General features: G+C 43.9%; 1 protein-coding gene and 1 long non-coding RNA gene across 5 annotated transcripts in view; both read left to right on the top strand.

Moving 5' to 3' along the window:
* LOC126068358 (uncharacterized) overlaps positions 1-3,975 on the top strand; it is a 266,350-nt gene extending 262,375 nt beyond the window's left edge. Inside the window, exons 10-11 of the long non-coding RNA XR_007515625.1 lie at positions 1,709-1,812; positions 3,916-3,975. This is a non-coding gene — a long non-coding RNA (uncharacterized LOC126068358). The remainder of the gene's footprint in view (positions 1-1,708; positions 1,813-3,915) is intronic.
* An 8,423-nt stretch (positions 3,976-12,398) lies between these two features.
* The window catches only part of LOC126068310 (ral guanine nucleotide dissociation stimulator-like), a 1,065,244-nt gene continuing 1,049,922 nt past the window's right edge, over positions 12,399-27,720 (top strand). For 3 of the 4 annotated variants that reach the window (XM_049870807.1, XM_049870810.1, XM_049870806.1), the window contains exon 1: positions 24,131-24,537. Coding sequence is in view for 1 of the 4 variants with exons in the window: in XM_049870809.1 (XP_049726766.1) it covers positions 12,600-12,608 (9 nt within the window). In the remaining 3 variants the exon portion in view is untranslated. Of the gene's footprint in view, positions 12,609-24,130; positions 24,538-27,720 lie in introns of those variants that run through there. The other variant, XM_049870809.1, reaches the window with a different exon arrangement.

The following is a 27,720-nucleotide window of genomic DNA, read 5'->3' as shown; positions in this document are numbered from 1 at the left end:
AAATTTCAAGAGTCACATTCATGGTTAAAATTTCAATTATTGGCCATCACCTTCATGATAATAGTGGCATTAAATATAGCTAAGTGCATAACTTATTGTGGTGCAGTGAATAAATATGGCCCTTGTAGCATGGTCTTTGTAACTCCTCCCAAATGACTGGGTGAGACTATGCGAATGAGGTGCTTGTAACCCACCAAAGGGATTGGCAAGTTTGCTAATTATATAAATAAGGCGTATGGCACCTTGTGGGGGTACAACCATGCAGATAGGTGTATGCAGCCCTAATGAGGGGATTGGTCAGTTTTTCCATCTGACTAGGCTTAAAATGAGCCATCCCGGAGGTGGCAAGAGAGGATTTCAACACCACCAGGAAAGAAGAGTCAAGAGTGGAGTGCCTCCTTTGGACCCAGGATCCTTGTGCTGAGATCCTCCTAGATTCAGGAGACAGACAGAGAGCTGTGACACCAGAGATGGTGAGAAACAGCCGCAGAGAAATGGTGGCAGCAGAGGCAGCAGAACCGGGAGACTGGCAGGAGACGGCGAAGTGGGCTTCCCAAGCCACAGAGCAAGAGAGTTGAGCACCTTTGGACTGGAGGCTTACTGGCAGAGTGGAGTGCCTCCGGCTACTTATTGGCAGAGCTAAAAGAGCTTTGTAACACTTACCTGAATAGGGCAGAGGCCAAGGGGCCAGAGAAAGATGTGCCTGCAAAGACACTGAGAAGAGGCTGCCCTGATCAAAGAACTGTATCCTGAGCATTCCTGAACCTGAATTGTAACCTGTTATTTCCCTAATAAACTCCATAATTATGAGTATTGTCTGTGAGTTCTTTGTGGTCGTTACAACAAATTATTAAACCCAGCAGAGGAGTAGAGAGTGCCGTGGAAGGGACGGTTGGTGTCATAATTGGTAAAAAGGTTGAAAGGTGGAGGCATGTCTGATTCCTGCCTTGTAAGAACCAGCATGGGCTGTTGATTTTGATTCTCCTTCTCGTATGTGAAGTTAGAGGAGGTCAGATGCCCTGCCATGCCATTTTTACACTTGTGTTGTCTGATTTTATTCTTTGAACAGTCCTTTGTTACTTTCCTGGTTGCACACATGAGGAAATTGAGACCTAGATTTAAACCCAGGACTGTCTGTTTTTAGTTTATGCTCTTAGGCACTTTCTTATGCTACTTATGTAGGACATTCCAGACCCCTTGTGTTCTGGCTCTTACCCACTTGTCTAGTGTCTACTTGACATTTTTTAAGGTAACTTCCTTGAGGGCAGAGATCATATCCCACACCAAGCATTTTCTTAAAACATAGTTCCACTACCCACTGCCGTCGAGTTGATTCCGACTCATAGTGACCCTGTAGGACAGAGTAGAACTGCCCCATCGAGTTTCCAAGGAAACATAGTAGGCACTTGGTAAATGTTTGTTGAATGAGTGTTAAGCAGTGATGAATAACAGGGGACAGTGAGACTAGCCCAGTGTAGAAAGACATGAAAGAGACATCTGAAGAAAAGGATTCCTCTGGCTGGCCATGTTCATAAACGGTCAGCCTTTGGATTAAAGCAAAATAGTGAGAGGTAACCGAATGAGGGAAATGAAATCCAGAAGGGGTGATTAAAAGAGAGAAACTTTCTGTTTTTGACTTGAATGAATTGTGTCCTAGGGTTGTAAGAACCTGAAAATGAAGCCTCTAAATACCCTTTTATGTTTTTAGGACTTGTGGAATTAAAGAGAGAGATGCCTGAAAACTAGAGACAGAGAAGAATATTTTTCAGAAAGGGGAAGAAGGAAGACTATAGAGCTTGATATGGTCCTCAGGTGAGAATCTAGAATAAATTACTTAAAGGATAAATTGTTTCCAGGAGAGGTGAAGCACTAATCATTGGGAAATAGCCTGAATTCATTAAGAAATAAACAAAACAGCGGAGCCTTCTTTTTGCACATGGAGCCTGTTGTTTTCCGTCCATTGGATGAGATATAAGGTTTACTCATCAAAAGCACAGATGGCACAGATCATGGGAGGGAGAGGGTGTTAGCTAGGATGGGCTAGATTCTGCTGTAGTAATAACCTCAAATTTTGGTGCTAAAAAACAAAAGAGATTTATTTTTTAAATAATATATTTTTGGTGATTCCAATTCAACAGGTTTCACACATATTACTTAATGACATTGGTTACATTCTTTATTTTCCCCCTGTAAAGATTTTTTTTTTTTTTATTGCATAGGGTGTATTTGTTTTTACAAAAGTAGAATGACTATAACAACACCGATCTACAATGCCTGATATGGTCACTGTGCCCCATCCATACTTCTTGGGACCACAATATCATTTTTAAATTTTTTTATTGTTGTTGAGAATATGTACAGCAAAACATACACCCATTCACTACAATTCAGTAACATTGATTACATTCTTTGAGTTATGTAACTCTTCTCACTCTGCTTTTCGTTTCTGAGTTGTTCCTCCCACATTAACATAAGCTCACTGCCCCCTAAAGTTCCTATCTAATCTTTTGAGTTGCTGTTGTTACTTTGATCCCATATAGTCCTTCAAAGAGCACAATGCTCAAAGCAGACATTTTTTACTAGTTAAGCTAGACTATTGTTTAGTTTTAGGAAGACTTCAGGAGATTTTTTTTGGTTTAAGGTTTAAAGATTATCTCGGAGCATTAGTTTCAGGGATTCATTCAGCCTCCATGGCTCCAGAAATTCTGGATTCCATGAGAATTTTAAATTCTTTTCTGCCTTTTAAATTTTAAATTCTTTGCTGCTAACCAAAAGGTCTGTGGTTCAAATCTACCAGGTGGTCCTTGGAAACCATATGGGGCAGTTCTACTCTGTCCTATAGGGTCACTATGAGTCGGAATCAACTCGACGGTAACTTTTTTTTTCCTGCATTTACCCTGTTTTGATCAGGATTCCTCTATAGATTTTTTGCTCAAAATGTTTGGTCATAGTAGCTGGGTACCATCCAGTTCTTATGGTCTCATGGCAACCAAAAAAAACACCCTGAGGCCCTCAAGTCTATTCTGACTGATAGCAACCCTGTAGGACAGAGTAGAACTGCCTCATAGGGTTTCCAAGGAGTGGCTGGTAGATTTCAACTGCCAACCTTTTTGGTTAGCAGCTGAGCTCTTAACCACTGCCCCACCAGTTATTCATGGAGGCAATTAGCAACACATTCCATATCTCCTCCTGTTCCTTATTCTCCTTCTTCCTCTGTTGCTCCAGGTGAGTAGAGACCAATTGCTGTGCCTTGAATGACCACTTGCAAGCTTTTAAGAACCCAGGCACAATGCAAGGAACCAGGAGGTAGAAAAGAAGCACTAAACATGTTATTAGGCCAATTAACGGGGATGTCGTGTGAAACTGCGACTCATGATGACCCAGTATATGCAGAGTAAAACTGTTCTCCACAGGGTTTTCAAGACTGTGGTCTTTCTGAAGCAGATCACCAGGCCTATCTTTCAAGGTACCTCTGAGTGGGTTTGAACTGCCAGTCTTTCAGTTAGCAGTCAAGCACTTAATTGTTTGCACCACCCAGGGACTCCTGAGACATCGTACCCACTGTTTTTAATGACCTCAGGAGATGGTGAATTTTATCTCTCTGGGTAATCTCTCTGGCATTAACCAGAATTTTTTTTTTTCTTTAGCTTTAAGGCCATACAACCCACCGTACATTGGGCCAGCTCACAGGAAACTGATCAAGAGAACAGGAGACATTCAATGAGAGTTTTCTTTCTTGGTGTTTCAGGAGAACTAGAAAGAGTCACAGCCTTTCCTTAATGTTGATGTATTTATTGAGGAGGAAAGAAATTATGTAACAGGGAAGTGCGGGGCACTGTTTGAGAACTTGGTCTTACCTGGCTAGTTGTGGAACATTCTTATGCCTTGTTTAAGGATTTCTTTTTTACTTTTCAGGATTTGTTTTCAGGAAGACAGGAGGAAAGGAAGACATCTCAGGATCCCATTTCAAGGGTCCCTTGGCTACATTTCCACTGTCAGAACATTTTCTCCAAGAGTCCTGGGCCAGACACCTGGATTTCCAGATGGGTTTTGTAGTCAAGGAGATTTTAGAGAGGGGAGGTATTTCAGTTATGTAGAAAAGTTCAGTTATCTAAAGAATTTATTTTATAAAATACCATAAATCTTTGTGACCTAAAACAACAGCAATTTTTACTTTTCATGATTTTGTGGACTGACTGGTATCAACTGAGTGGTTTTGTTCCGCATGGTGTAGCTGAGGTCACTCATGGGCTACATTTAGCTGGAAGCCCGGCTGGGACTAGGACATCTAAGATGGCCTCTCATCCTCTAATACCTCTCACCTTTTGGTAATGTAGCCCAAGTTTCTTCATACCGTGGCATTTAGCTTCCAAGAAGGAATATTTCAAGAGGACAAGCCCCAATATGCAAGCACTAATCAAGCCTCTGCTGGCATCATTTTGCTAATGTCTCATTGGCCAAAGCAAGTCACATGATCAAGTCTAGAGTCAGTGTGGGAGGGGGCTACACAAGGGTGCAAACACCAGGAGGTTTTGTTCACTGGAGGCCACCACTATAATGATTTACCACAAGTGAGCAGGGCAGTTTTGCACACTGGATCCTCAGTTGTCAGTGCTTAGGTATGGATGCGTAACCTAAGATCTGGTCCTTGACTTTGCAGTTCCAGAAACTCTATGTGATTAGGAGTTCATGCTTAGCCCCGTGCGTTTATCTGAAATTGCTTCTCATCATCACTCGAAGACGTGAATTTAGGCTGTCATAGTTTTATCTCAAGATTCTGTCGTCTAGGCCACAGATGGTTGAACCAGAGTGGACACCTGACCTATGACTCTGTTGGCTGAGCTGGCCCAATTGGACTTTTTCTTAAGACTCTGGAATGGGAATACTGGGAGACTTAAGATCCAAACTGGTGAAGAGATTATAGAAAATCTCGTAGATAGTCTAAAACGAGTTCAGAAATATATCTAAACTCCTGAGATGACTAGAAAATGAGACTGCTAAACCATAGTTTAAGTGGTTAAGTGCTATGGCTGCCAACCAAAAGGTCGGCAGTTTGAATCCGCCAGGCGCTCCTTGGAAACTCTATGGGGCAGTTCTACTCTGTCCTCTAGGGTCGCTATGAGTCGGAATCGACTCAGCGGCAGTGGTTTTAAACCATAGTTATTAAGAGATTGGCTGCTAACCAAAAGATTGGCAGTTTGAATCCACCAGCTGCTTCTTGGAAACCCTATGGGCAGTTCTACTTTGTCCTATAGGGTTGCTATGAATTGGAATCAACTTGATGGCAACAGGTATTCACTAGTGGATATATGTTTCTGCTCATTCTCTTATGCTCCATGACAATATCTAGCTGCAAGGGAGGCTGGGAAATGTCATCTCTAGCTGAGTAGCCATGCACCCAACTACTATGGAAGAAGGAGAAAGTGTATTTTAGTGAAGACTTAGCTGCTGCCTCCTTCCCCCCACCCCCTCCCCACACAGCATAGTGTTCAATTCCTGGTTACCTTTCAGGAGGGAGAAAGACAAGAGTGTATTTACAGGGAGTAAACAGGATGATGAAGGCCTCAAAATCAGGCCATAAACAGATTGCTTAAAAACTTGGGGATCGTTATATTGAATATTTAGGAAACGAAATGGCTGCTTTTGAATGTTTTACGTGCAAAAAGAGATAAATGTTATTCTGTAAAGGCTCCAGGAGTAAATATAATAAGAGGAATCTAAGCAGTAACCAGTTGCCATCAAGTCAGTTCTTTACTCACGGCTCAGAGAAATGTATTTATGTTCATTATAAGAAAAGAAGATTCTAGCAGAGTTGTCCAGAATGATTTACACCTCAGGTACATTGTGAACTAGAAGAAGAGACCAAAAAAAAAAAAAAAAAATTTTTTATTGAGTACCTGTTATGTGCTCAAAACTATTGAGGCACTTTCACAAATTTGTTGCTTCCAACTCTGAGAGTCTGTTGCAGCTCCACATACTTTTCTCCAAACACTATTTTTCGTGACTCACTGACAAACCTGCAAAGAGCATATATGAGTTAAATTTGTGGGGTAGAACATCCTAGGGGATAAACCCTGGAGGGTGTTGTGTATGTTCAAGTTGTGAGTTCTGTGGTAGATGGAGAAGTTGGCCAGGGTGCAGAAAGAAGGAAGCGTATCACTTAGTTATTTTCTGATTCTTAGCAGCAACCTGAGATCTTCCAGAAGGGGTTATATAGTCCTGACCAGCATAGCTTTGTGATGGCCCTCCTGTCTGCCGTATTACCACACTGGTGAGCCCAGAGAATGCTGCCAAGAAGTATGAGAGGGCTGCTTTAAAAGCTCTGTCCAATGCACGAATGTCCGGTGTCTTTCATATAGCTCCTGTGGGTTCTGGTGGGAGACAAGATGCCTTTCTTGATATGAGTTCCTGGTTGTTTACTGGAGTCAACAAGAGTGTTTTGTCATTCCTTGTACTTCTGGATCCAAAGATATAAGAGAACAGAGGGGCCCCCAAATCTGCAATTCACATAAACAAAGTGACAGAGTAACAGGAAATGGGCCAGGGCACAGAAACAAAGACATTCCCCAGAACAATGGGGCAGGGTATCAGAAACTAGCCCACGAACTTCTTTAAAGTTGTCTCTCAGAAGCAACCAGATGAAACGAACCCCAGAGACATGCGTCGAACATCCACCTGTGACCCCTGTGTGACCTTTCACCAGGGGCTGTGAAGGGCAGCAGCCGCAGCTGGGGAATCCAACTCAGAGTGAGAGACTGCACAGGCATGACACCCCATAAGTCCTACTATGAATTCCAGAGGCCTGTGGGACAGGAGCCATCTTAGAAAGCAGCTGCGCGTGCACCTTCGGTAGCCTATCCCCACCCAAAACTGGCTGGTTACCGGAAAACCGCGCCTGTGCCTCTGAATAAACATGAATCTTTTTCACACTGAAGTATTTAAAAGCCCGTGCAAGTCCTTCGTTCTGTGAGACGGGCGGTAAGCATTGCCTAGGCCTTCCTTACCTCTGCTTGCAAGCCTCTTCAGTAAAGCTTTGCTGGTGTGCCTTACCTGCTCATTCTTGACCAGTGAGAGGCAAGAACCTTATTTAATTAAAGGCATAGAGACTCTGGCAACAGTTCTGAATCTCCTCAATATTTCTGCTTGTTTCTCTTTAATTGAACACTCACCTCAGTCAATCCTAAGCTCTAATGTTATGCTGGTCTACCAGTGTGGACACTTAAGTGACAAAGTTTTAGGAAGAGACCCTAAAACTTTAAACCTCCTTGAAGCTTGTGATAAACTTTAGTGTTTATGTGCCCGCAAGTAAGAATTTCCACACTTCCCTGGGAAGTTGGAAGAGAGCTAAGAGATTGAAGTAGAAATGTATTTGGACATAAAAATATTTTAGTCAAGCTGTGAAGAAGCAGCACAGGGATGATTTGAGGCCCCTGGAGCCATCAAGTAGCATGCTTGGCAATACCGTTTGGAGAACAAGGGTGTTCTGTGTGAACGGTTTCTCACACTTACCCACACTCCACCTTCCAGCCCTGTCTCTGTGTCTTTTAAATCTAGTGCCTCAGATTTAGTCAGATGATAATAGACACTTGTCATGCCTGAGTGAAAGGTTCCAAAGGGAGGTTGGAAGGTTCTTATAACCCTGAGGAAGAAAGGATGTTTACAGTCCAGTTGAACCTATCCACCTAAAGAGCTTTAGCCAGCTTCCTCCCAGTTCGTCTAATGGAAAGCACACTTCATCACAGCAGGTGACAATTTTTTCCCAAAAAAACACAAATGAGAAAGGCATATTCTCTCAATTGACTTCCTAAGGCGCTCTAACCTTTTGTCTTTAGCCTACTTGTATTCAGTGCCATCAAATTAGCCAAGAGTGACTCTATCTGAGCATCCAAGAGTAGGGGCCTGTCTAGAAAAATTAGTGCCTATGGCAATTAGTTTTAAATTGCTGAATGATCTCACAGCTGACAATGGAAACTTCGATGGCCAGTAGAAACTGCTCATTAGAGCCCTTCCTCAAGCAGTACTCAGGGTACACGTTCTACTTGCGATACCTTAGGTACACCTCTGTCAAGAGGAGTGAAACCAAAGAGAGTGTGGGTGGGTATGATGTCATTTCTCCTCATAAGGATTATTTCCTTGTTCTAGATTGCAAAAAGTGAAATTATGTTAAAAGATATGAACATTGTGAAGGACCTTGTTGCCGAACTGCCTTCTTGAAAAGTAGTACCAGATCATGACACTGAACTCAAGTTCCTTGTAGACCCACTGCTGTCTTTGGACAATTTCTCATAGAAATACACAACGCTAAGGTACTAGGTATATTACCTTAGCGTTGTGTATTTCTAAAGCTAACAGCTGTACTATATTCCTGAATCTTACTACCAGCTCCCATTCTTACAATTTAACCCTAACATTTATACTTAGAACTCTTTGCCCCACTCACTCTAGGGACTGAGTGTACTTGAAAAATTAATTTTAGAGTAAGTCCTTATATGTAAAGCTCCCATTCCAGGATTATACGAGCCTGAATATATACCCACTACACTAGGCATACTCTCGACATGAGCTTGGCACATCAACTGGCAGCATTTTGTTGGAGAAAATAAAGACATGTTCCTAAGGAATCTCAGGGTGCCTCCTACACGTACTTTTAAAAATGTGCTTGTCGTTAAAGTATTTGCATTGTGTGTAGTCCCTTGATGCAGAAATAGACAAAGGAAAAAGGGAGAGAGACTTTGTCACTGTTATTCATTGCTGTATTTCAGCACCAAAAACAATGCCTGGCACGTAGTAGAAGCTCAATAAATATTTGTTAAATGACTGAGTGAAATTTTCCTTCTTTTGTTGAGAAGTTGTCTCATAGGGCATTTGTTTGGATGGTCTAAGGGTCATAAAAAGGATGCCTTTTGGGGTTTCTTCCTCATCCACTTTTCAGGGAATCAGCCATCCATTTGATACCAGCTGTGCAGTCCCAGGAACCTTGTTTATATAATATGATGTAGCCTTGCTATAGATGATTGGCTCAGATATACTTTCTCTTATTTTGGAATTGCACTAAGAGATTTCTATTTGTGACTGTACTGGTCTTTGGAAAGACCTCTCAGGAAGTGGGAGTGAAGTCATGGTCTCTTCTAGGTGGAGATGGAGAGCCGAGAAAGGCCATTTGCAGAAAGAGACAACAGAAAGGAGTAAAGGAGAAGTATAGTAAAAATGAGCTTAGATTCCACTGTGTACCCACTAGAATTGCTAAAATGAGGACAGACAATACCAAGTGTTGGTAAAAATATGGAGCAACTGGAACTCACTGCTAGTTGAAATGTAAAATGGTACAACTACTTTGGAAAACAGCGGCAGTTTCTTACAAACGCACACTTGGCCATGTAACGCAGAAACCCTATTCCGTGTATATTCACAACATACAGATTTCGTCCAAGATATATGTGCTGGAATGTTTCCTGAAGCACCATTTTAAATAGTCCCAAATGGGAAACAACTCAAATGCCCAACATTAACAGCCTGAATAACTAAATTGTGGTATATTCACAGAACGGAATACTCCACAGCGGTAAGAATGAATGATTACTGTGACATATGGATGACATTAATGAATCTCATAAGTAGAATGCTGAATAAAGAAAGTGTAAAAAACAATCAAAATGATTGTGTGCTGTTAGATGTCAGGACTGTGGCTAGCCTTGGGGAATGATGAGTGGAGGAGTGGGAGCTTCTGAGGTGCTGGCAATGCTCTGCTTCTTGATCTGGTGCTGGTTACATTGCTGTGTTTAGTTTGTGAAAATTTATTGAGCTGTGCACTTATGACGTGCACTTTACATATTCATATTTCAGTAAAAAGATTTAGGAAAAATTTTCATCTAAAATTTTAAAAATGAGTCTAGAAACAGAGATGAATGCCTGCTAATGTCAGCAGCATTCCTTAGATTCCATGAGAAACCCGAACTGTTGTTTAAAATTCCTTTTCTGGATGTAAGGTATCTTGTCTGGGTTTCTTCAGTCTGGGTATCCAGCCATTGATTCCCAAGCCTCTTCCACTGGACGGAAGCTCTCCTAGTGACATAGATTTTTGGCCCACAAATATCCCTTTCCCCTCCCCCATCCTGGCCATCTTCGAAAGTAGATGAATCTGTTCTCTGCAGGAAATTAAGTACATAGTCATCAAATAAACAATTTGCAGATGTTTAGTCTAAACTAACCCACCAAATCTGCTTGCCCAGAAAGGAAGCAGCATTTCCTACCTGCCTGAGATGAAAGATGGAGAATGCTGGCATCCAGATCACCAGCCAACAGTCTTGGGACACAGTCTGGGATGTCTTGTAGTCAGCAGAGACACTACGGATTGTGGTTAAAACTATGCTCAGAAGTTTGGTGATTTATCCCCCAGCTCAGTCTCCTAGATGGTTTCCCGAGAAAACAGATGCCAACTCAGTCCAGTTCCTCCCACACAACTTCAAAAGGACAAACACCTAGCCCATGAAGTGGGGGTTATGGAGCAATGAGGTGCTCGCAGCTTAGTAAAGATTGGGCCCTTGGCACTGAGCCCTAATCTTTGCCACATGGCTCATCTACCCAGCTCTAGTTCAAACCTAGACAATGGAAGTAGCATCTTTATCTAGACAGGCTCAGATTTTTCCAACTTCATTCAATACAATAAAGGATCATTGCGAAGCCAAAGTTCTGGATGTCAACTCTTTACATCTGTCCAGTGTCTTCTGTGACTATTTTCCCTCTGACCTTTCTTCTTGGATGCAATGGATGACCTCACTTGCCTCTAACCACAATGACTAGGACTCAAAGATGATGTCTGCTTGGAAATAAAATTTGGCTTCGGTAGCACCTTTCTGCCTCTGTATGGTCTAGACATCTCCAGACTTTTTTGTACCAGAAGACAGGAGAGGGAGATCTGGCAATTGGGCACTTCTGGAAAGCCTGCTTAGTGTCAGTGCAAAGTGTGAATTTCATTCATTTACCCAACAGGTGTTTACTGAATACCTGTTATGTCCGTGAATCATCTTATGTAATGACTGAGAATACAGCCATAAGCAAGACAGATAAAAATCTCTTCCCTCACAGGGTTTATATTCTAGAAGAAAGGAGATAGACAATGAACGTATAAACAGATAAAAGGATAATTTCAGATAGCCATAGAGCTATGAGTAAAAGTGAAAAAACGTGATGAGAGAAAGAATTGCTAAGACTAAGATGGGAGCAAGCTGCTTTGGTAGGGTGGTAGGAGAAGACCGCTCTGGGGAACATTACGCTTAAGCTGAGACTTGAATAATAACATGATTTAGGGACATGGACAGAAAAAACAGCAAGTACAAAGTCCTTAAGGTGGGGACAAGTTTAGTTGTTCAGGAACAGAAAGGACAGTGTGGCTGGAGTGAAAGAGAAAGGGATTTCAGATGAAGCCAAAGAGGTATGCAGGGGCTAGATCATGTGAGATCGTAGGCTATGATATGGAATAAAATTTGCTTGCCTGATGTAGACACATGATTCAAATTCTTGGAAAGCCTCAAAGGGAAATAAAATACAGTAGTAATTGTGGGAGAGGTAGTATAACCTAGTGGCTAGGGGTTTAGACTCTGGAAACAACTCTCTGGGACTACATCCCAGCTGTACCACTATGCTGTGTGAGTTTAGCAAAGTGACTTAACCTCTCTGGGCCTTGGTTCCTTCACCTTTAAGGTGGGAATAATAATTCATCCTCACAGATACTATTTTGCATTGAGGATTAAATAAATTTATATCTCTAAGATGCTTAGAACAGGGCCTGGCATTTACTATTTGCTTAAGTATTTTAGTTGTTGCATTGTTGTTGATGTTATTAATATTGTAGACTTATTACTAATGGGAAAAGGACTTTCAATGAGCTCTTCACTATGTTCTACTTTAGTTTTAAAAATGATTCGTGGAATTACATTGTCATAGATTGCTTTATCTGTCTCTAACTCTTCCCTCCCTTCTCCTGCCATGACCTCTCTGGGTGGAGTACATCTCCTTATTCTACTGACTTTGGCCTTGGTCATGGGTTAGAGATTGAACTGTGTCCCCCAAAATATGTGTTGGAATCCTAACCTTATACCTGTGGGTGTAATTCTTTTGGAATAGGGTTTTCTTGTTAATGAAGCCATGTCAGTGTAGGGCGTGGCTTAAGCCTAATCACTTCTGAGTTATGAAAAGAGTAGATTAGACTCTTACAAAGCTGATTAGACTTAGAAGCAAGCACAGATGGAGGGAGGATAGATGCCACATGAAGATTGCCAAGGAACCAAGGAACACTGGGGCTACAGAGGCTGAGACAAGGATCTTCCCCCAGAACAGCAAAGAGAGCCTTCTCCTACAGACAGCACCCAAATCCATTCTCCGCCATCTTTGCCCTTTACATCTCTTGTTTTAGCTTAAAATTTCTGAGTGGGTACATCTTATTAAGTGAGCCTAAGTTGTGTGTTTCAGCTTTCAGGATAACCTGGGAATTGCCGCATAGTGGGCAGTAACATCTGTGACCACCAACCTTGACCTAGTGCACAGCTATTAATTCAGCTGAAACACAAGAATACAGCCAAACCAGCTGTTAAAATATTTCCATGCCACTTGTAAGTTATCACTACCCCTAGTCCCCCAAGTCCCCCACCAACATGCAGGAAATCCCAGCCCCCCCCCCAAGACATCCTAGACCACTCCCTTGATTCAGCAACTGAAGGGTTAATGCTTGGAGCAATAAGGAGCCTTTGGGATTCTCCCCTAGCTGCTGTGGCAGAGAGTCAGTAATGCCAGTGATCTCTGGTTATGAAATATTTTGGTTCCCCCTCTGCATATGGGCCTTCTGCTACACCAGGTAAGCACTCTAGTGGGCATGGGGTAGAATGGAAGAAGAGTCATGGGTCTGGCCTTCCACATCATGCCAGGTCCCATCCATCCTGCTCCAAGATGAGGCTGTTTTTCTGCCATCCCAACATCAGTACCTGCTTGTCAGGCTTGAGCCAAAATGCTTCCATAAGTCATGGCCATCTGTGAGTGGAATCTAACAAGGGGAAACCAGGACCGTGGAGAAGTGATGATCTGTGGTGCTTACTAGGAAATGCGTATGCCACAGGTATTTGGCTTGCAATAATTTGTGTTTGAGATCCAGATCCAGTACCTATAAAACCCTGTACCTAGAGCCCACATGAAAGGAAAGCTAAACTTTGTCTTCTTTCTTGCCAGACCCATTCACACACAGGCTTATATGGGAAGGAACTGCGTGGTCTTTTTTTCCATTCTGTGTGTATTTTCCAGTATAGTCAGATGTAGAAGGAAAATGTATTTAACTCAGTGAGGAAGTTCAGTTTGTGAGAGAAAACTCCTGTGGGAGGGGGACAGAGTGGCAAGTCACAGGGAATTAGACAAGCTCTCCAAGTCTGCAGAGGAGCTGCAGTTCCAGCTTCCCTTATGCTGTGGCCCGTGTCAGGAAATAAAGTGGTCAAGTTCGTTCAGGGACCACTGCCCACACTCCATCACTGAAGTGTGGCCCAATGGTCAGGAAGGTTCAGGAAAGTAAGGACTGCCCCGACATGAGACCCCCATCCCTTCTAAACAGACTGCTGAGCAGTAAAACAGTTCCAACATTGAGGGACTTTGTTTTTCATCATCACTTGTTGCCTGTGAACATGGGCTCGGCTGTAGTCATAAGGCCTCTGGGTGGGGTTATTCTATGCGAAGATGGACTGAAAAAGTGGGGGTGCCTGTATGTGTGCTGAGCTAAAAGAGAGAGGAAGGAGGGGAGAAAGACAATGTGGAAAAGAAAACTAAAGCAGTATTTGAGGCATATGAAGGGAGAAAGACTAAGAAATTTTCCTTCTTGGCGTAACTGAAACAATGAAACAGAGCTGAGCTTTCAGTACCCAAAGACCACTGAGTAAGGGGACCTCAGGGGAATCACTCGATGGTGATCAGTGAGGTAGAGCAACCCAGCCCGGGGTTGGGACAGAGGCCATGAGGCTCCTGTGTTGGCCACTTTCTGTCCTCTTTCATCTCGAGGTTGGACCTGATGACCAGCATCTAACACCTAGTGTTCCCTGACAAGCTGGAGATAGCCTGTTGTTTTTCAGTCTATTTTTTTTTTTTTTATTGTCATTTGTACTCAGACCTTCTGCAAAACACCTCTTTAAAGCATTAAAAAGCAAAGATATCACTTTGAGGACTAAGGTGTGCCTAAACCATGCCATGATATTTTTAATGGCCTCATACGCATGCCAAATCTGTACGATGAGTAAGGAAGACAGAAGGAATATCTCAAGATGCCCCACATCACTGGACACCTAGAAATTTAACGCCTAGAATAATCCCTGAATTTTTGTGGGATTAATTTGCCACCCTATGGCATGGAACCATTTTTTTAAATAACTTTATTGAGCTTCAAGTGAATGTTTACAAATCAAGTCAGTCATAAGTTTATATACACCTTACTCCGTACTCCCACTTGCTCTCCCCCTAATGAGTCAGCCCTTCCAGTCTCCCGTGACAATTTTGCCAGCTTCCAACTCTCTCTATTCTCCCATCCCCCCTCCAGACAGGAGATGCCAACACAGTCTCAAGTGTCCACCTGATACAAATAGCTCACTCTTCATCAGCATCTCTCTCCTACCCACTGTCCAGTCCCTTTCATGTCTGATGAGTTGTCTTCGGGAATGGTTCCTGTCCTGGGCCAACAGAAGGTTTGGGAACCATGACTGCCGGGATTCCTCTAGTCTCAGTCAGACCATTAAGTACGGTCTTTTTGTGAGAATTTGGGGTCTGCATCCCACTGATCTCCTGCCGCCTCAGGGATTCTCTGTTGTGCTCCCTGTCAGGGCAGTCATCAGTTGTAGCCAGGCACTAACTAGTTCTTCTGGTCTCGGGATGATGTAGGTCTCTGGTTCATGTGGCCCTTTCTGTCTCTTGGGCTCTTAGTTATCGTGTGACCTTGGTGTTCTTCATTCTCCTTTGATCCAGGTGGGTTGAGACCAATTGATGCATCTTAGATGGCCGCTTGTTAGCATTTAAGACCCCAGACACCACATTTCAAAGTGGGATGCAGAATGATTTCATAATAGAATTATTTTGCCAATTGACTTAGAAGTCCCCTTAAACCATGGTCCCCAAACCACCGCCCTTGCTCTGCTGACCTTTTGAAGCATTCAGTTTATCCCAGAAACTTCTTTGCTTTTGGTCCAGTCCAGTTGAGTTGACCTTCCATGTATTGAGTATTGTCCTTCCCTTCACCTAAAGCAGTTCTTATCTACTAACTAATCAGTAAAAAACCCTCTCCCACCCTCCCTCCCCACCCCGTAGCCACAAAAGCATGTGTTCTTCTCAGTTTATACTATTTCTCAAGATCTTTTAATAGTGGTCTTATACAATATTTGTCCTTTTGCCTCTGACTAATGTCGCTCAGCATAATGCCTTCCAGGTTCCTCTATGTTATGAAATGTTTCACAGATTCCTCACTGTTCTTTATCGATGCACAGTATTCCATTGTGTGAATATACCAGAATTTACCTAACCATTCATCCGTTGATGGACACCTTGGTTGCTTCCAGCTTTTTGCTATTGTAAACAGAGCTGCAATAAACATGGGTGTGCATATATCTGCTTGTGTGAAGGTTCTTATTTCTTTAGGGTATATTCCGAGGAGTGGGATTTCTGGGTTGTATGGTAGTACTATTTCTAACTGTTTAAGGTAACGCCAGATATATTTCCAAAGTGGTTGTACCATTTTACATTCCCACCAGCAGTGTATAAGAGTTCCAATCTCTCCGCAGCCTCTCCAACATTTATTCTTTTGTGTTTTTTGGATTAATGCCAGCCTTGTTGGAGTGAGATGGAATCTCATCCTAGTTTGAATTTGCATTTCTCTAATGGCTAATGATCGAGAGCATTTTCTCATGTATCTGTTAGCTGCCTGAATATCTTCTTTAGTGAAGTGCGTGTTCATATCCTTTGCCCACTTCTTGATTGGGTTGTTTGTCTTTTTGTGGTTGAGTTTTGACAGAATCATATAGATTTTAGAGATCAGGCTCTGGTCGGAGATGTCATAGCTGAAAATTCTTTCCCAGTCTGTAGGTGGTCTTTTTACTCTTTGGGTGAAGTCTTTAGATGAGCATAGGTGTTTGATTTGTAGGAGCTCCCAGTTATCTGGTTTCTCTTCGTCATTTTTGTTAATGTTTTCTATCCTATTTATGCCTTGTATTAGGGTTCCTAAGGTTGTCCCTATTTTTTCTTCCATGATCTTTATCGTTTTAGTCTTTATGTTTAGGTCTTTGATCCACTTGGAGTTAGTTTTTGTGCATGGTGTGACGTATGGGTCCTGTTTCATTTTTTTGCAAATGAATATCCAGTTATGCCAGCACCATTTGTTAAAAAGAATATCTTTTCCCCAATTAACTGACACTGGGCCTTTGTCAAATATCAGCTGCTCATATGTGGATGGATTTATATGTGGGTTCTCAATTCTGTTCCATTGGTCTATGTGCCTGTTGTTGTACCAGTACCAGGCTGTTTTGACTACTGTGCCTGTATAATAGGTTCTGAAAACAGGTAGAGTGAGGCCTCCCACTTTCTTCTTCTTTTTCAGTAATGCTTTGCTTATCTGAGGCGCCTTTCCCTTCCATATGAAGTTGGTGATTTGTTTCTCCATCACATTAAAAAATGACATTGGAATTTGGATAGGAAGTGCATTGTATGTATAGATGGCTTTTGGTAGAATAGACATTTTTACTATGTTAAGTCTTCCTATCCATGAGCAAGGTATGTTTTTCCACTTAAGTAGGTCCTTCTTTTTAGTTTCTTGTAGTAGTACTTTGTAGTTTTCTTTGTATAGGTCTTTTTACATCTTAAAGATTTATTCCTAAGTATTATATCTTCTTGGGGGCTACTGTGAATGGTATTGATTTGGTGATTTCCTCTTCGATGTTCTTTTTGTTGATGTAGAGGAATCCAAGTGATTTTTGTATGTATATCTTATAACCTGAGACTGCCAAACTCTTCTATTAGTTTCAGTATTTTTTTGGAGGATTCCTTAGGGTTTTCTGTGTATAAGATCATGTCATCTGCAAATAGGGATAATTTGACTTCCTCCTTGCCAATCCGGATGCCCTTTATTTCTTTGTCTAGCCTAATTGCTCTGGCTAGGACCTCTAGCACAATGTTGAATAAGAGCGGTGATAAAGGGAATCCTTGTCTGGTTCCCGTTCTCAAGGGAAATGCTTTGAGGTTCTCTCCATTTAGAGTGATATTGGCTGTTGCCCTTTATTATGTTGAGGAATTTTCCTTCAATTCCTATTTTGGTGAGAGTTTTTATCATAAATGGGTATTGGACTTTGTCAAATGCCTTTTCTGCATCAGTTGATAAGATCATGTGGTTTTTGTCTTTTGTTTTATTTATATGGTGGATTACATTAATGGTTTTTCTCATATTAAACCAGCCTTGCATACCTGGTATAAGTCCCACTTGGTCATGGTGGATTAATTTTTTGATATGTTGTTGAATTCTATTGGCTAGAATTTTGTTGAGGATTTTTGCATCTATGTTCATGAGGGATATAGGTCTGTAATTTTCTTTTTTTGTGATGTTTTTACCTGGTTTGGTATCAGGGAAATGGTGGCTTCATAGAATGAGTTAGGTAGTATTCCGTCATTTTCTGTGCTTTGAAATACCTTTAGTAGTAGTGGTGTTAACTCTTCTCTGAAAGTTTGGTAGAACTCTGCAGTATAGCCATCCGGGCCAGGGCTTTTTTTTGTTGGGAGTTTTTTGATTACCGTTTCAATCTCTTTTTTTGTTATGGGTCTCTTTAGTTGTTCTACTTCTGATTGTGTTAGTTTAGGTAGGCAGTGTTTTTCCAGGAATTCATCCATTTCTTCTAGGTTTGCAAATTTGTTAGAGTACAATTTTTTGTAATAATCTGATATGATTCTTTTAATTTCAGTTGGGTCTGTTGTGATGTGGCCCACCTCGTTTCTTATTTGGGTTATTTGTTTCCTGTATTTCTTAAGTCAGTCTGGCCAATGGTTTATCAATTTTGTTAATTTTTTCGAAGAACCAGCTTTTCACTTTGTTAATTCTTTGAATTGTTTTTCTGTTCGCTAATTCATTTAGTTCAGCTCTAATTTTTATTATTTGTTTGCTTTTGGTGCCTGATGGATTCTTTTGTTGCTCACTTTCTATTTGTTCAAGTTGTAGGGACAGTTCTCTGATTTGGGCTCGCTCTTCTTTTTGTATGTGTGTATTTATCGATATAAATTGGCCTCTGAGCACTGCTTTTGCTGTGTCCCAGAGGTTTTGATAGGAAGTAGTTTCATTCTCGTCGCATTCTATGAATTTGCTTATTCCCTCCTTGATGTCTTCTATAACCCAGTCTTTTTTCAGGAGGGTATTGTTCAGTTTCCAAGTATTTGATTTCTTTTCCCTAATTTTTCTGTTATTGATTTCTACTTTTATGGCCCTGTGGTCTGAAAAGATGCTTTGTAATATTTCGATGTTTTGGATTTTGCAAAGGTTTGTTTTATGACCTAATATGTGGTCTATTCTAGAGAATATTCCATGTGCACTAGAAAGAAAGGTATACTTTGCAGCAGTTGGGTAGAGAGTTCTGTATAAGTCAATGAGGACAAGTTGTTTGATTGTTGTAATTAGGTCTTCCGTGTCTCTATTGAGCTTCTTACTGGATGTCCTGTCCTTTTCCGAAAGTGGTGTGTTGAAGTCTCCTAGTATAATTGTGAAGGTGTCTTTCTCACTTTTCAGTTCTGTTAAAATTTGATTTATGTAGCTTGCAGCCCTGTCATTGGGTGCATAAATATTTAATATGGTTATATCTTCCTGGTCAACTGTCCCTTTTATCATTATGTAGTGTCCTTCTTTATCCTTTGTGGTGGATTTAAGTCTAAAGTGTATTTTGTCAGAAATTAATATTGCTATTCCTCTTCTTTTTTGCTTATTGTTTGCTTGATATATTTTTTTACATCCTTTGAGTTTTAGTTTGTTTCTGTCTCTAAGTCTAAGGTGTGTCTCTTGTAGGCAGCATATAGACGGATCGTGTTTCTTTATCCAGTCTGAGACTCTCTCTTTATTGGTTTCTTTAGTCCATTTACATTCAGCGTAATTATAGATAAGTATGTGTTTAGTGTTGTCATTTTGATGCCTTTTTATGTGTGTTGTTGAGAATTTAATTTTTCCACTTACTTTTTTGTGCTGAGACATTTTTCTTTGTAAATTGCGTGTTCCTCATTTTTATAGTATTTGCTTTTATGTTTGCTGAGTCGTTACGTTTTTCTTGGTTTTTATTTTGAGTTATGGAGTTGTTATACCTCTTTGTGGTTACCTTAATATTTACCCCTATTTTTCTAAGTAAAACCCTAACTTGTATTGTCCTATATCGCCTTGTATCTCTCTGCATAGCAACCATTTTTTTTTTTTTTTTATACCATGCAACCATTTTACCAATAAGTCCAGAGTCACTGGCACGTCTTCCTTACTAGGTCCAGTCAGTGTAACGGGCCCATGTGATAGCTTGTGGAAGGGAAAGGTGATAAAGTTCCCTGCCGTGTAAATTAGGATGTATGGCTGGAGAGTTGTAGCCATGAGGTAGGGAACTGAAGGTGTATTGGTCATGCAGTTGTTGTTTTGTGTTGTTGTTAGGTGCCATCGAATTGGTTCCAACTCATAGCGACCCTATGCACAACGGAACGAAACACTGCCCAGTCCTGCACTATCCTTACAATCGTTGTTATGCTTGAGCTCATTGTTGCAGCCACTGTGTCAATCCACCTCATTGAGGGTCTTCTTCTTTTCAGCTGACCCTCTACTCTGCCAAGCATGATGTCCTTCTCCAGGGATGGGTCCCTCCTGACAACATGTCCAAAGTATGTAAGATGCAGTCTCGCCATCCTTGCCTCTAAGGAGCATTCTGGTTCTTTTGGCAGTCCATGGTATATTCAATATTCTTCGTCAACACCACAATTCAAAAGCATCAACTCTTCTTCAGTCTTCCTTATTCATTGTCCAGCTTTCACATGCATTTGATGCAATTGAAAATACCATGGCTTGAGTCAGGCACATCTTAGTCTTCAGGGTGACATCTTTGGTCTTCAACACTTTGAAGAGGTCCTTTGCAGCAGATTTGCCCAATGGAATGCGTCTTTTGATTTCTTGACTTTTCTTCCATGGCTGTTGATTGTGGATCCAAGTAAAATGAAATCCTTGACAACTTCAATCTTTTCTCCATTTATCATGATGTTGCTCATTGGTCCAGTTGTGAGGATTTTTGTTTTCTTTATGCTGAGGTGTAATCCATACTGAAGGCTGTGGTCTTTGATCTTCCTCAGTAAGTGCTCCAAGTCCTCTTCACTTTCAACAAGCAAGGTTGTGTCATCTGCATAATGCAGGTTGTTAATCAGTCCTCCTCCAATCCTGTTGCCACGTTCTTCTTCATATAGTCCAGCTTCTTGTATTATTTGTTCAGCATACAGATTAAATAGGTATGGTGAAAGAAAACAACCCTGACGCACACCTTTCCAGACTTCAAACCAATCAGTATCCCCTTGTTCTGTCCGAACAACTGCCTCTTGATCTATGTAAAGGTTCCTTATGAGCACAATTAAGTGTTCCGGAATTCCCATTCTTCGCAGTGTTATCCATAGTTTGTTATGATCCACACAGTCGAATGCCTTTGCATAGTCAATAAAACACAGGTAAACATCCTTCCGGTTTTCTTTGCTTTCAGCCAGGATCCATCTGACGTCAGCAATGATATCCCTAGTTCCATGTCCTCTTCTGAAACCAGCCTGAATTTCTGGCAGTTGTAGAGATGGGAATGTCCCAAGTCCACGAGTCAGGAAAGTGCCCTCTGATTCACATAGGCATACGAGCTGTAAACCCAAGACTGGCAGGCCTGAGAGCAGGGTTCTTGCTCACAGTCTGTGAAAATGGGCAAATCTCAAGATTGGCAGGAAGACCACAGGTAAGCTGCTAGCTCAAGTCCCAAGAACTGGAGGTCAGACAAATGGCAGCCAGCTGCAGAGTCCAGAACGAGCAAAAGCCCCCGAGCCCTTTTGAATGTCTGCCCACATTTGATGCAGGCTACATGCCCAAGGAAGCTCCCTTCAACTGATTGGCTACTCACAGCAGATCCCATCATGGGGCTGATCACATATTAAATCTCAATAGGGAAGTGATCACAACATTATAGGACTGCCAAAACACTGAGAATCATGGCCCAGCCACGTTAACACACAATCTTAACCGTCACAGATCTTGATCTCCTTGCCCTTCCACAAGACACCACACTGGTCCATTACATTGATGACATTATGCTGATTGGACCTAGTAAGAAATAAGTATCAATGGCGCTAAACTTATTGGTAAGACATTTGTATGCTAAAGGATGGGAAATTATTCCAACCAAAATTCATTTTCCCTATGCCTCAGTGAAATTTCTAGGGCTCCAGTGGTATGGGGCCTGTCAAGATATTCCTTGCAAAGTGAAGGAAAAGTTGGTGTATCTGGCCCCTCCCACAACTAAAAAGGAGGCATTGCACCTGTTGGGCCAGTTTGGATTTTGGAGGCAAAATATCCGTCATTTGGGTGTGCTATTCTAGCCTATTTATCAAGTGACTTGAAAAGCTGGTAGTTTTGAGTGGGGCCCAGAACAAGGAAAGGCCTTGCACCAGGTTCAGGCTGATGTCCAAGCTGCTCTGCCACTTGGGCCATGTGATCTGGCATATGCAATGCTTTTGGAAATGTCCATGGCAGATAGAGATGCTGTTTGGGGTCTTTGGCAGTCTCCTGTTGGTGAATCACAGTGCAGACCCTTAGGATTTTGGAAAAAAGCCCCGCCATCCTCCACAGAAACTTGTTTCTCCCATAGCCAGGATTCATGGGTCCAGGAATCAAGAGATGGAAACGGAAGTGGCACCATTCACTATTACCCCTAGGGACTCACTTGCAAAATTTTTGCTTCCTATCCCCAAGACCCTAGGGATCTTAGTTTCAAAGTGAGGAGTGATCCCAGCAGGAGAAAAACATTGATCGACCTAGAAGTTAAGAATGCCACCTAGCCACTTTGGGCTCCTCGGCCTCTGGATCAGCAGGCAAAGAAAGGGGTTACCATATTGGCTGGTGTGATTGATCCTGATTACCAAGGGGAAATCAGAGTGATATTGCATAATAAAGGTAAAGAAGAGGATTTCTGGAATACAGGAGATTCCTTAGGACGCCATGTAGTACTACCATGCCCTGTGATTAAAGGCAATGGAAAACTACAGCAACCCAATTCTGACATGATTGCTAATAGCCCAGACCATTCAGAAATGAAGGTATGATTCACCCACCAGGCAAAGGACTATAATCAGTTGAGGTGCTTGCTGAGGGTAAAGGGAAAACAGAAGGGGTGGTAGAAGAAGGTAGTTTTAAATACCAGTTATGACCACATGATCAGTTGCAGAAATGAGGACTATAATTGTTATGAGTATTTCTTCCTTGTATGTGTGCATCAAACATTTTTGTTTTGTTCACTTAAAAAATAGAAGATGTAAGTGATACTAGTGCAGTTAGGCCAAGAGGGGAAGTGACTTTCCCAAGATCACAGCACCAGTACCCAGCCCTGTTTGAAGGTGTACTCCATGCATGCTGCTTCCCACCCCTGCTTGAAATTCTTCCATCTCTGAGTTTGTGCATTAGCTACAGGGCAGATATCCCAAAAGGCAAGGTAAGCGTGGTGAACACCACACCTTTGATGTGGTGAAGCGTATGTGAAGTTGTTCACTATAGATTCGTAAGTAAGCACAAGTTAACTTGTGCTTACCTTGCTTACTGGGTCATCTGCCCCCATCAGGGATTGTAAATTGAAAAAGAGGCTTTGATTCCGTAGGAAGGTGCTGTGGGGTTGGGAGAGAGACAGATGCCAGCCATACCTAGAAGCAGAGTCTTTGATGTGGTGAAAAACTATGAAAATGTTCACTACAGATGATCTGGTAACCAGTAAGCCCTGTACTTACCTTGCCTATTGAATAATCTGCCCCTGATAAGCTAAATGCAACATCAGCCCATGGGTTCTTATCTCACAAACACTTGCTGATATCCCTAAGAAGAAGATGCTAGACTGATGCCCACTGTGTGGGTGGGGGGACTGGGGAGGCTCTAAGAAGCACAAAGACTTGTCTAGGGTTGCACATTGCTTAAGAGGGATGAGCTGTGTCTGAACCCAGCTCTGTCTGCTGCACCCAGGCCCTCCCCAGGTTCTGTGGGGGAAGGGGAGGGGGCTGTGTTAGTGTCACTGTGTACAGTTATGGAGATGGCCTGGGGAGAGGTGAGCAATCAGCAGCCCAGAGGAGACTTTGGGGAGGTCTCATCTGAGGTTGGGCCCAGGTCAGGGGACCCAGAACATGACCTCACTTCCTTGACACCAGAGTACATAGAACTTGGAACCGTGGTAACCAGGCACCCACATTGTAAACAAAGCCCCCTACCCAACTCACTTGAGTGGAAACGCTTGAACTGAGAACATGTTTTCTTGTTGTTTCTCATCCCCTGTTGAACCGAAGCTTGAGAAATCCAGGAGTTCGACCCTGTCCCGAAGGCTGAGACATGGTCTCATATCCCACCCCCGAAGGCTCTGGCCACTTTCCAAAAGGAACCCAAAGGTAACACAGGGTGGCCCAGAGCTGCCAGTCCAAGCCAGGCCACCCCTGTGATCCCACCTGGGCAGCCTCACATCCCTCTCCCAGATCATACCAGCCCCCAGGCCATGCCAGCCCTTGTCCTCATGGGGTCCCTGGTAAACAGGGGCAGGGAGGAAATGTGGACAGAACTGATGAGACAGAAAGTTGTTGGATAAGGCAGGGTCCATTTGGGAGGGAGGAGAATGGGAATCAGAGAAGGAGGGCCATGTGATCTGGGGAGATTTGGGAGGGGAGAAGTGATGATGAGGATGATGAAAATGGTGCTGTTGCTTGAGGGCAACCCCAAGCTCCAGCCCCACAGCCCCTCACCATCACTGGGTTCACAGGGCTGGGTCTGACCTGCAGTGGGGTGGTGGCTGGGCCTAGTCCAGCAGGTTGGGTGCCTTGGAGACTGGGAGCTGGGGCATCAAGGCAGAGACCTCCTTCAAGTCTCTGCCCCAACCCCACTGATCACATAGAACTCTCTGGAACCTAAGCCTGCCCAGAGGTCCCAGTTCAGACCAGGGCTTTAGGGAGGGACTGTCAGGGTCACAGACCGAGTCAGCACTCTCACCTGGGACTGCTCTGAGATGCAGCTCGCCTGAGTGGGGCAGTCAAATCACAGTCCTAACTACTGGAATTGCCTGGGCCACTGCTGACCCTATGCTAGTTCGGCTTCTCCCAGATCCTGCTGCAAAACTCAAAGGTTGATTTTTCTATCCGTGGGCTTGGCCAGGGCTGGATGGTGCACCCCTAGGCCGACCCACTCATCACATGGTGACAGATGGGAAACTGGGAGCTCCTCCAAGGCCCAGGGGGCACAAGGGTCTGAAGGGGCAGAAAGCGAAGGAGGTGGCTCAGAGGGGCCCTTGATGCCTCCCAGGCCACTGCCACCACTGTCTCTCCAGAACCAGGTGCAGAAGATCCCCAAAGAAAAGGAGAATGGCATCACCCAGCCAGGGTCCAGGAAGGGCTGGTGTAGGCTCAGGGTAAGTGCAGGGGAGGGGTCTGGGTCCCTGGGTGGGACCCTAGATGACCAGAGGGTGCCTGGGGCCCAGACAGTGCCCTGGAGACCCCCAGTTCTCTCCCAGGAGTTTCCCGCTTGAGGGCCCCCAGTCCCCTCTCAATGAAATTGACCACCACCGTTTCCTGTCCTCCTACCCCCCTGCCACTGCCCTCCCTGCCCTGGCCAGCTACAAAGCCTCTTTTCCCATATTTGTAAGAATATCAGAAAGGAGTTTTTTATACTATCGTCCCTTCACATCAGCCCATGGGTCTTTTTGCATGTTGCTGCTGTTTTAGTGTTTAACTTCCAATCCCAGGGCCCTGGGCAGCAGTCGGCTGGGCTGTCCTTCCACACCTTCTCCCAGCCTCGCACATTGTCATGCTTAGCAGGCTTCTTCTACCCTAAAGTGCAGGGCTCAGGCTATGACACATCTTCTTCTGCCACTGCAAGCTCAAGAAACACATCATGTGACCCGTCCCGTTCAGGAGCTGTGTCCTTACCACAGAATGTTCCAGAAGGGAGGCCAGTCCCCACAGTGACATCTAGTGCAAGCTCACTCCTTCCCGGCTGGGGACAGTGCACAGAGCAAACACACCCATGAGACTGGCCCTGGACTGATTCCTTGTGCTGCCCTTTCAGCAGGGCTACAGGAATGCTTACGTGTGTCCTCATACACAGACCCACTCAGGACAGACTCCCAGGAGTGGCATGCTGGGGGAAGGATGTGCACATTTCAAGTTAGGCTCACTAGAGCCAGACTCCTTCCCAAAACAAAAGTCGCAGTCCTGTGGCCCAAAAGTCTTGACAACGGCTGTGTCCCTACATCGAGCCAGTTTTGGGTATTAGGGTTCTTTTCCGTTTTGCCAATCTGCTGTCAGGGTGGCCAATGGAACTGCAGGGTGGCTTTGAGGTGCTTTTTGGCCCTGAGAAGCCAAGCCCCTTCTCAGTCCTTCACTGGCCATTCAGTTTCACTCTTTCTGAGTCATTTGTTCACATCCTGGATCCTGTGGGGGTCTTTCTCCCACCCAAGGATCTCCAGGTTCTCACCCTTGGCTGGATCTGGGTACTCCATAGCTTCAGGTTCTCAAAACCCCCTTTGATGTACAGAAAGAAATATCTGTGTCCTGCTTATCTCATGGGTGTGTTCGCTCTGTGCACTCTCCCCAGCCGGGAAGGAGTGAGCTTGCACTAGATGTTCCCCTCTGAGTCAGGAGCAGAGCAGGCCTTACGCAGCACAGAGGGAACATCACAGAGCCCTAGTGTTGGACAGTTCTGGGGGCTGACCAGGTGGCTTTGAGGAAACACTGGACATCACCATGCCTCTGTTTTCTCATCACTGGAATGGGGTGTTTTGTGAGGACTCACTGGAACACTGCTCTTCCTCCAGGGAGATACCATGGTTACTTAGTTAACAAAATCCCTTCAGGTTCCTAATGTTTGTAATCATCTCTCCACCTCCAAATGTGCTTGGAAAGCCCAGCCCTGTTTTCTGCTGAAGGCACTCATGTCCCACCTCCTGCCACAGGTCACTGAGGGAGAGGGAGTGCCTGGTCTGAGCTCTGTGCCCCTGACCCTCCTGGTGGTTCATGAGGCTGCCTCTGACAAAATGTCCCTCCTCTGTCCCACCCCAGTGTGTCTGTGGTTCTGACGAGGACTTGGATGAGGCCTGGGTGATGAAAACCTTCAAGGCAGGCTCACTGGAGAAGCTGGTGGAGCACCTGGTGCTCGCATTCCTAAACGGTAACTTCTCCTACATCAGAATCTTCCTGGGAACCTATAGAACCTACGCCACCACCCAGCAGGTCCTAGATCAGCTGCTCCAAAGGTGAGCGCCCTGCCCTCCACAGCCCAGTGGAGGCTCTGTCCCCTACCAGTTGTGAGTCTGCAGAATGTCACTTCACCACTCAGAGCCTGTTTGCTCCACTGCGAAGTGGGGTGATAAAGGACAAATCAGCTAGAATTACTGTCAGGACCCCGTGGGACAAGCCATGGAAAGTGTGTACCAGAGCCCAGCTCTTTGGTAAAGGGTGTTGGAGGGTCTGGGATGTTCACATTTATTATTTTCTTCTCCCCCATAAAGAAACTGTCTGCCTCAACCCTCACTCACTGTGTGCCGTTGAGCAAACTTATTTCCCATTTGTAAAGGGGAGGTTGAGATTCCATTTAGTGGGTCCTTGTCCTTGGTATTGCCAGAACAGGTATCTTGGAGGCTGGTAGAAGGGTCCCAGGACTCTCAGATACCTGGGAAGGTGCTGCTTGGGTTCACTCATTTACCAGTTGTCTATGAAGCCCCTACTGTTGCAGACACTGTTCCAGGCACTTAGCATTGTTCAGTAGACAAAGCAGGTAGGAAGCCCTGCCCTCCTGTACCTCCATTCTAGTCGGGGAGTCAGACAGGAACATTAGACATCTTAAGCAAGTAGTGTCCACAGTGCATTAGATGTGACACCCTCACACCACCTCTAGGTATGGATGTAATCACCCCTATTCTGCCCAGGATGCTGAACCCCAAGACCAGCTGAAAGGGTGAGTGGACTGTGGGTGGACAAAGAGGGGCTCCTGTCTATTCAGAAGGGTGGAGGCTGTACGGGGCCTGTGTCTGGATTGGGGCTGGGCAGACTGTGGACCCCACACATCTGGATTCCACTACAGGAATGAGTTTAGAAGCACCTCCTGCAGGAGATAAGCAGTCATAGAGAGTTGGGGGTGGAACCGGGCATTCTGGGGAGCAGAGGGGAGGCTGGGGGCTCAGAGAGGCCCCTGAGAGAACCCATCCCCGCACAATCCCCTCACATTTCCATTTGCCCCCCCCATACTGGGGGCCCAAAATAGGAGGTGTCGGGTGGGAGGGAGAGAAACCCGCTCCTGAATCTCAATCCCCAGTTGTGGATGCTCAGCTGCTATGTGGGGCCTCTGTACCAGGGGAAAACTGTCAATGGGAGAAGAGACGATCACATGTGTGCAGAGAATCAGGCAGCATGGTGGTGCACACTCTCCAGAGAAGGGTACTGAGGGCCTGGGCATCTGGG

This window comes from Elephas maximus, chromosome 27 (assembly GCF_024166365.1).
Source record: "Elephas maximus indicus isolate mEleMax1 chromosome 27, mEleMax1 primary haplotype, whole genome shotgun sequence".
NCBI lineage: Eukaryota > Metazoa > Chordata > Mammalia > Proboscidea > Elephantidae > Elephas > Elephas maximus.
The sequence above is the reverse complement of the archived record's forward strand: the minus strand, read 5'-3'. Positions and strand labels throughout refer to the sequence as shown.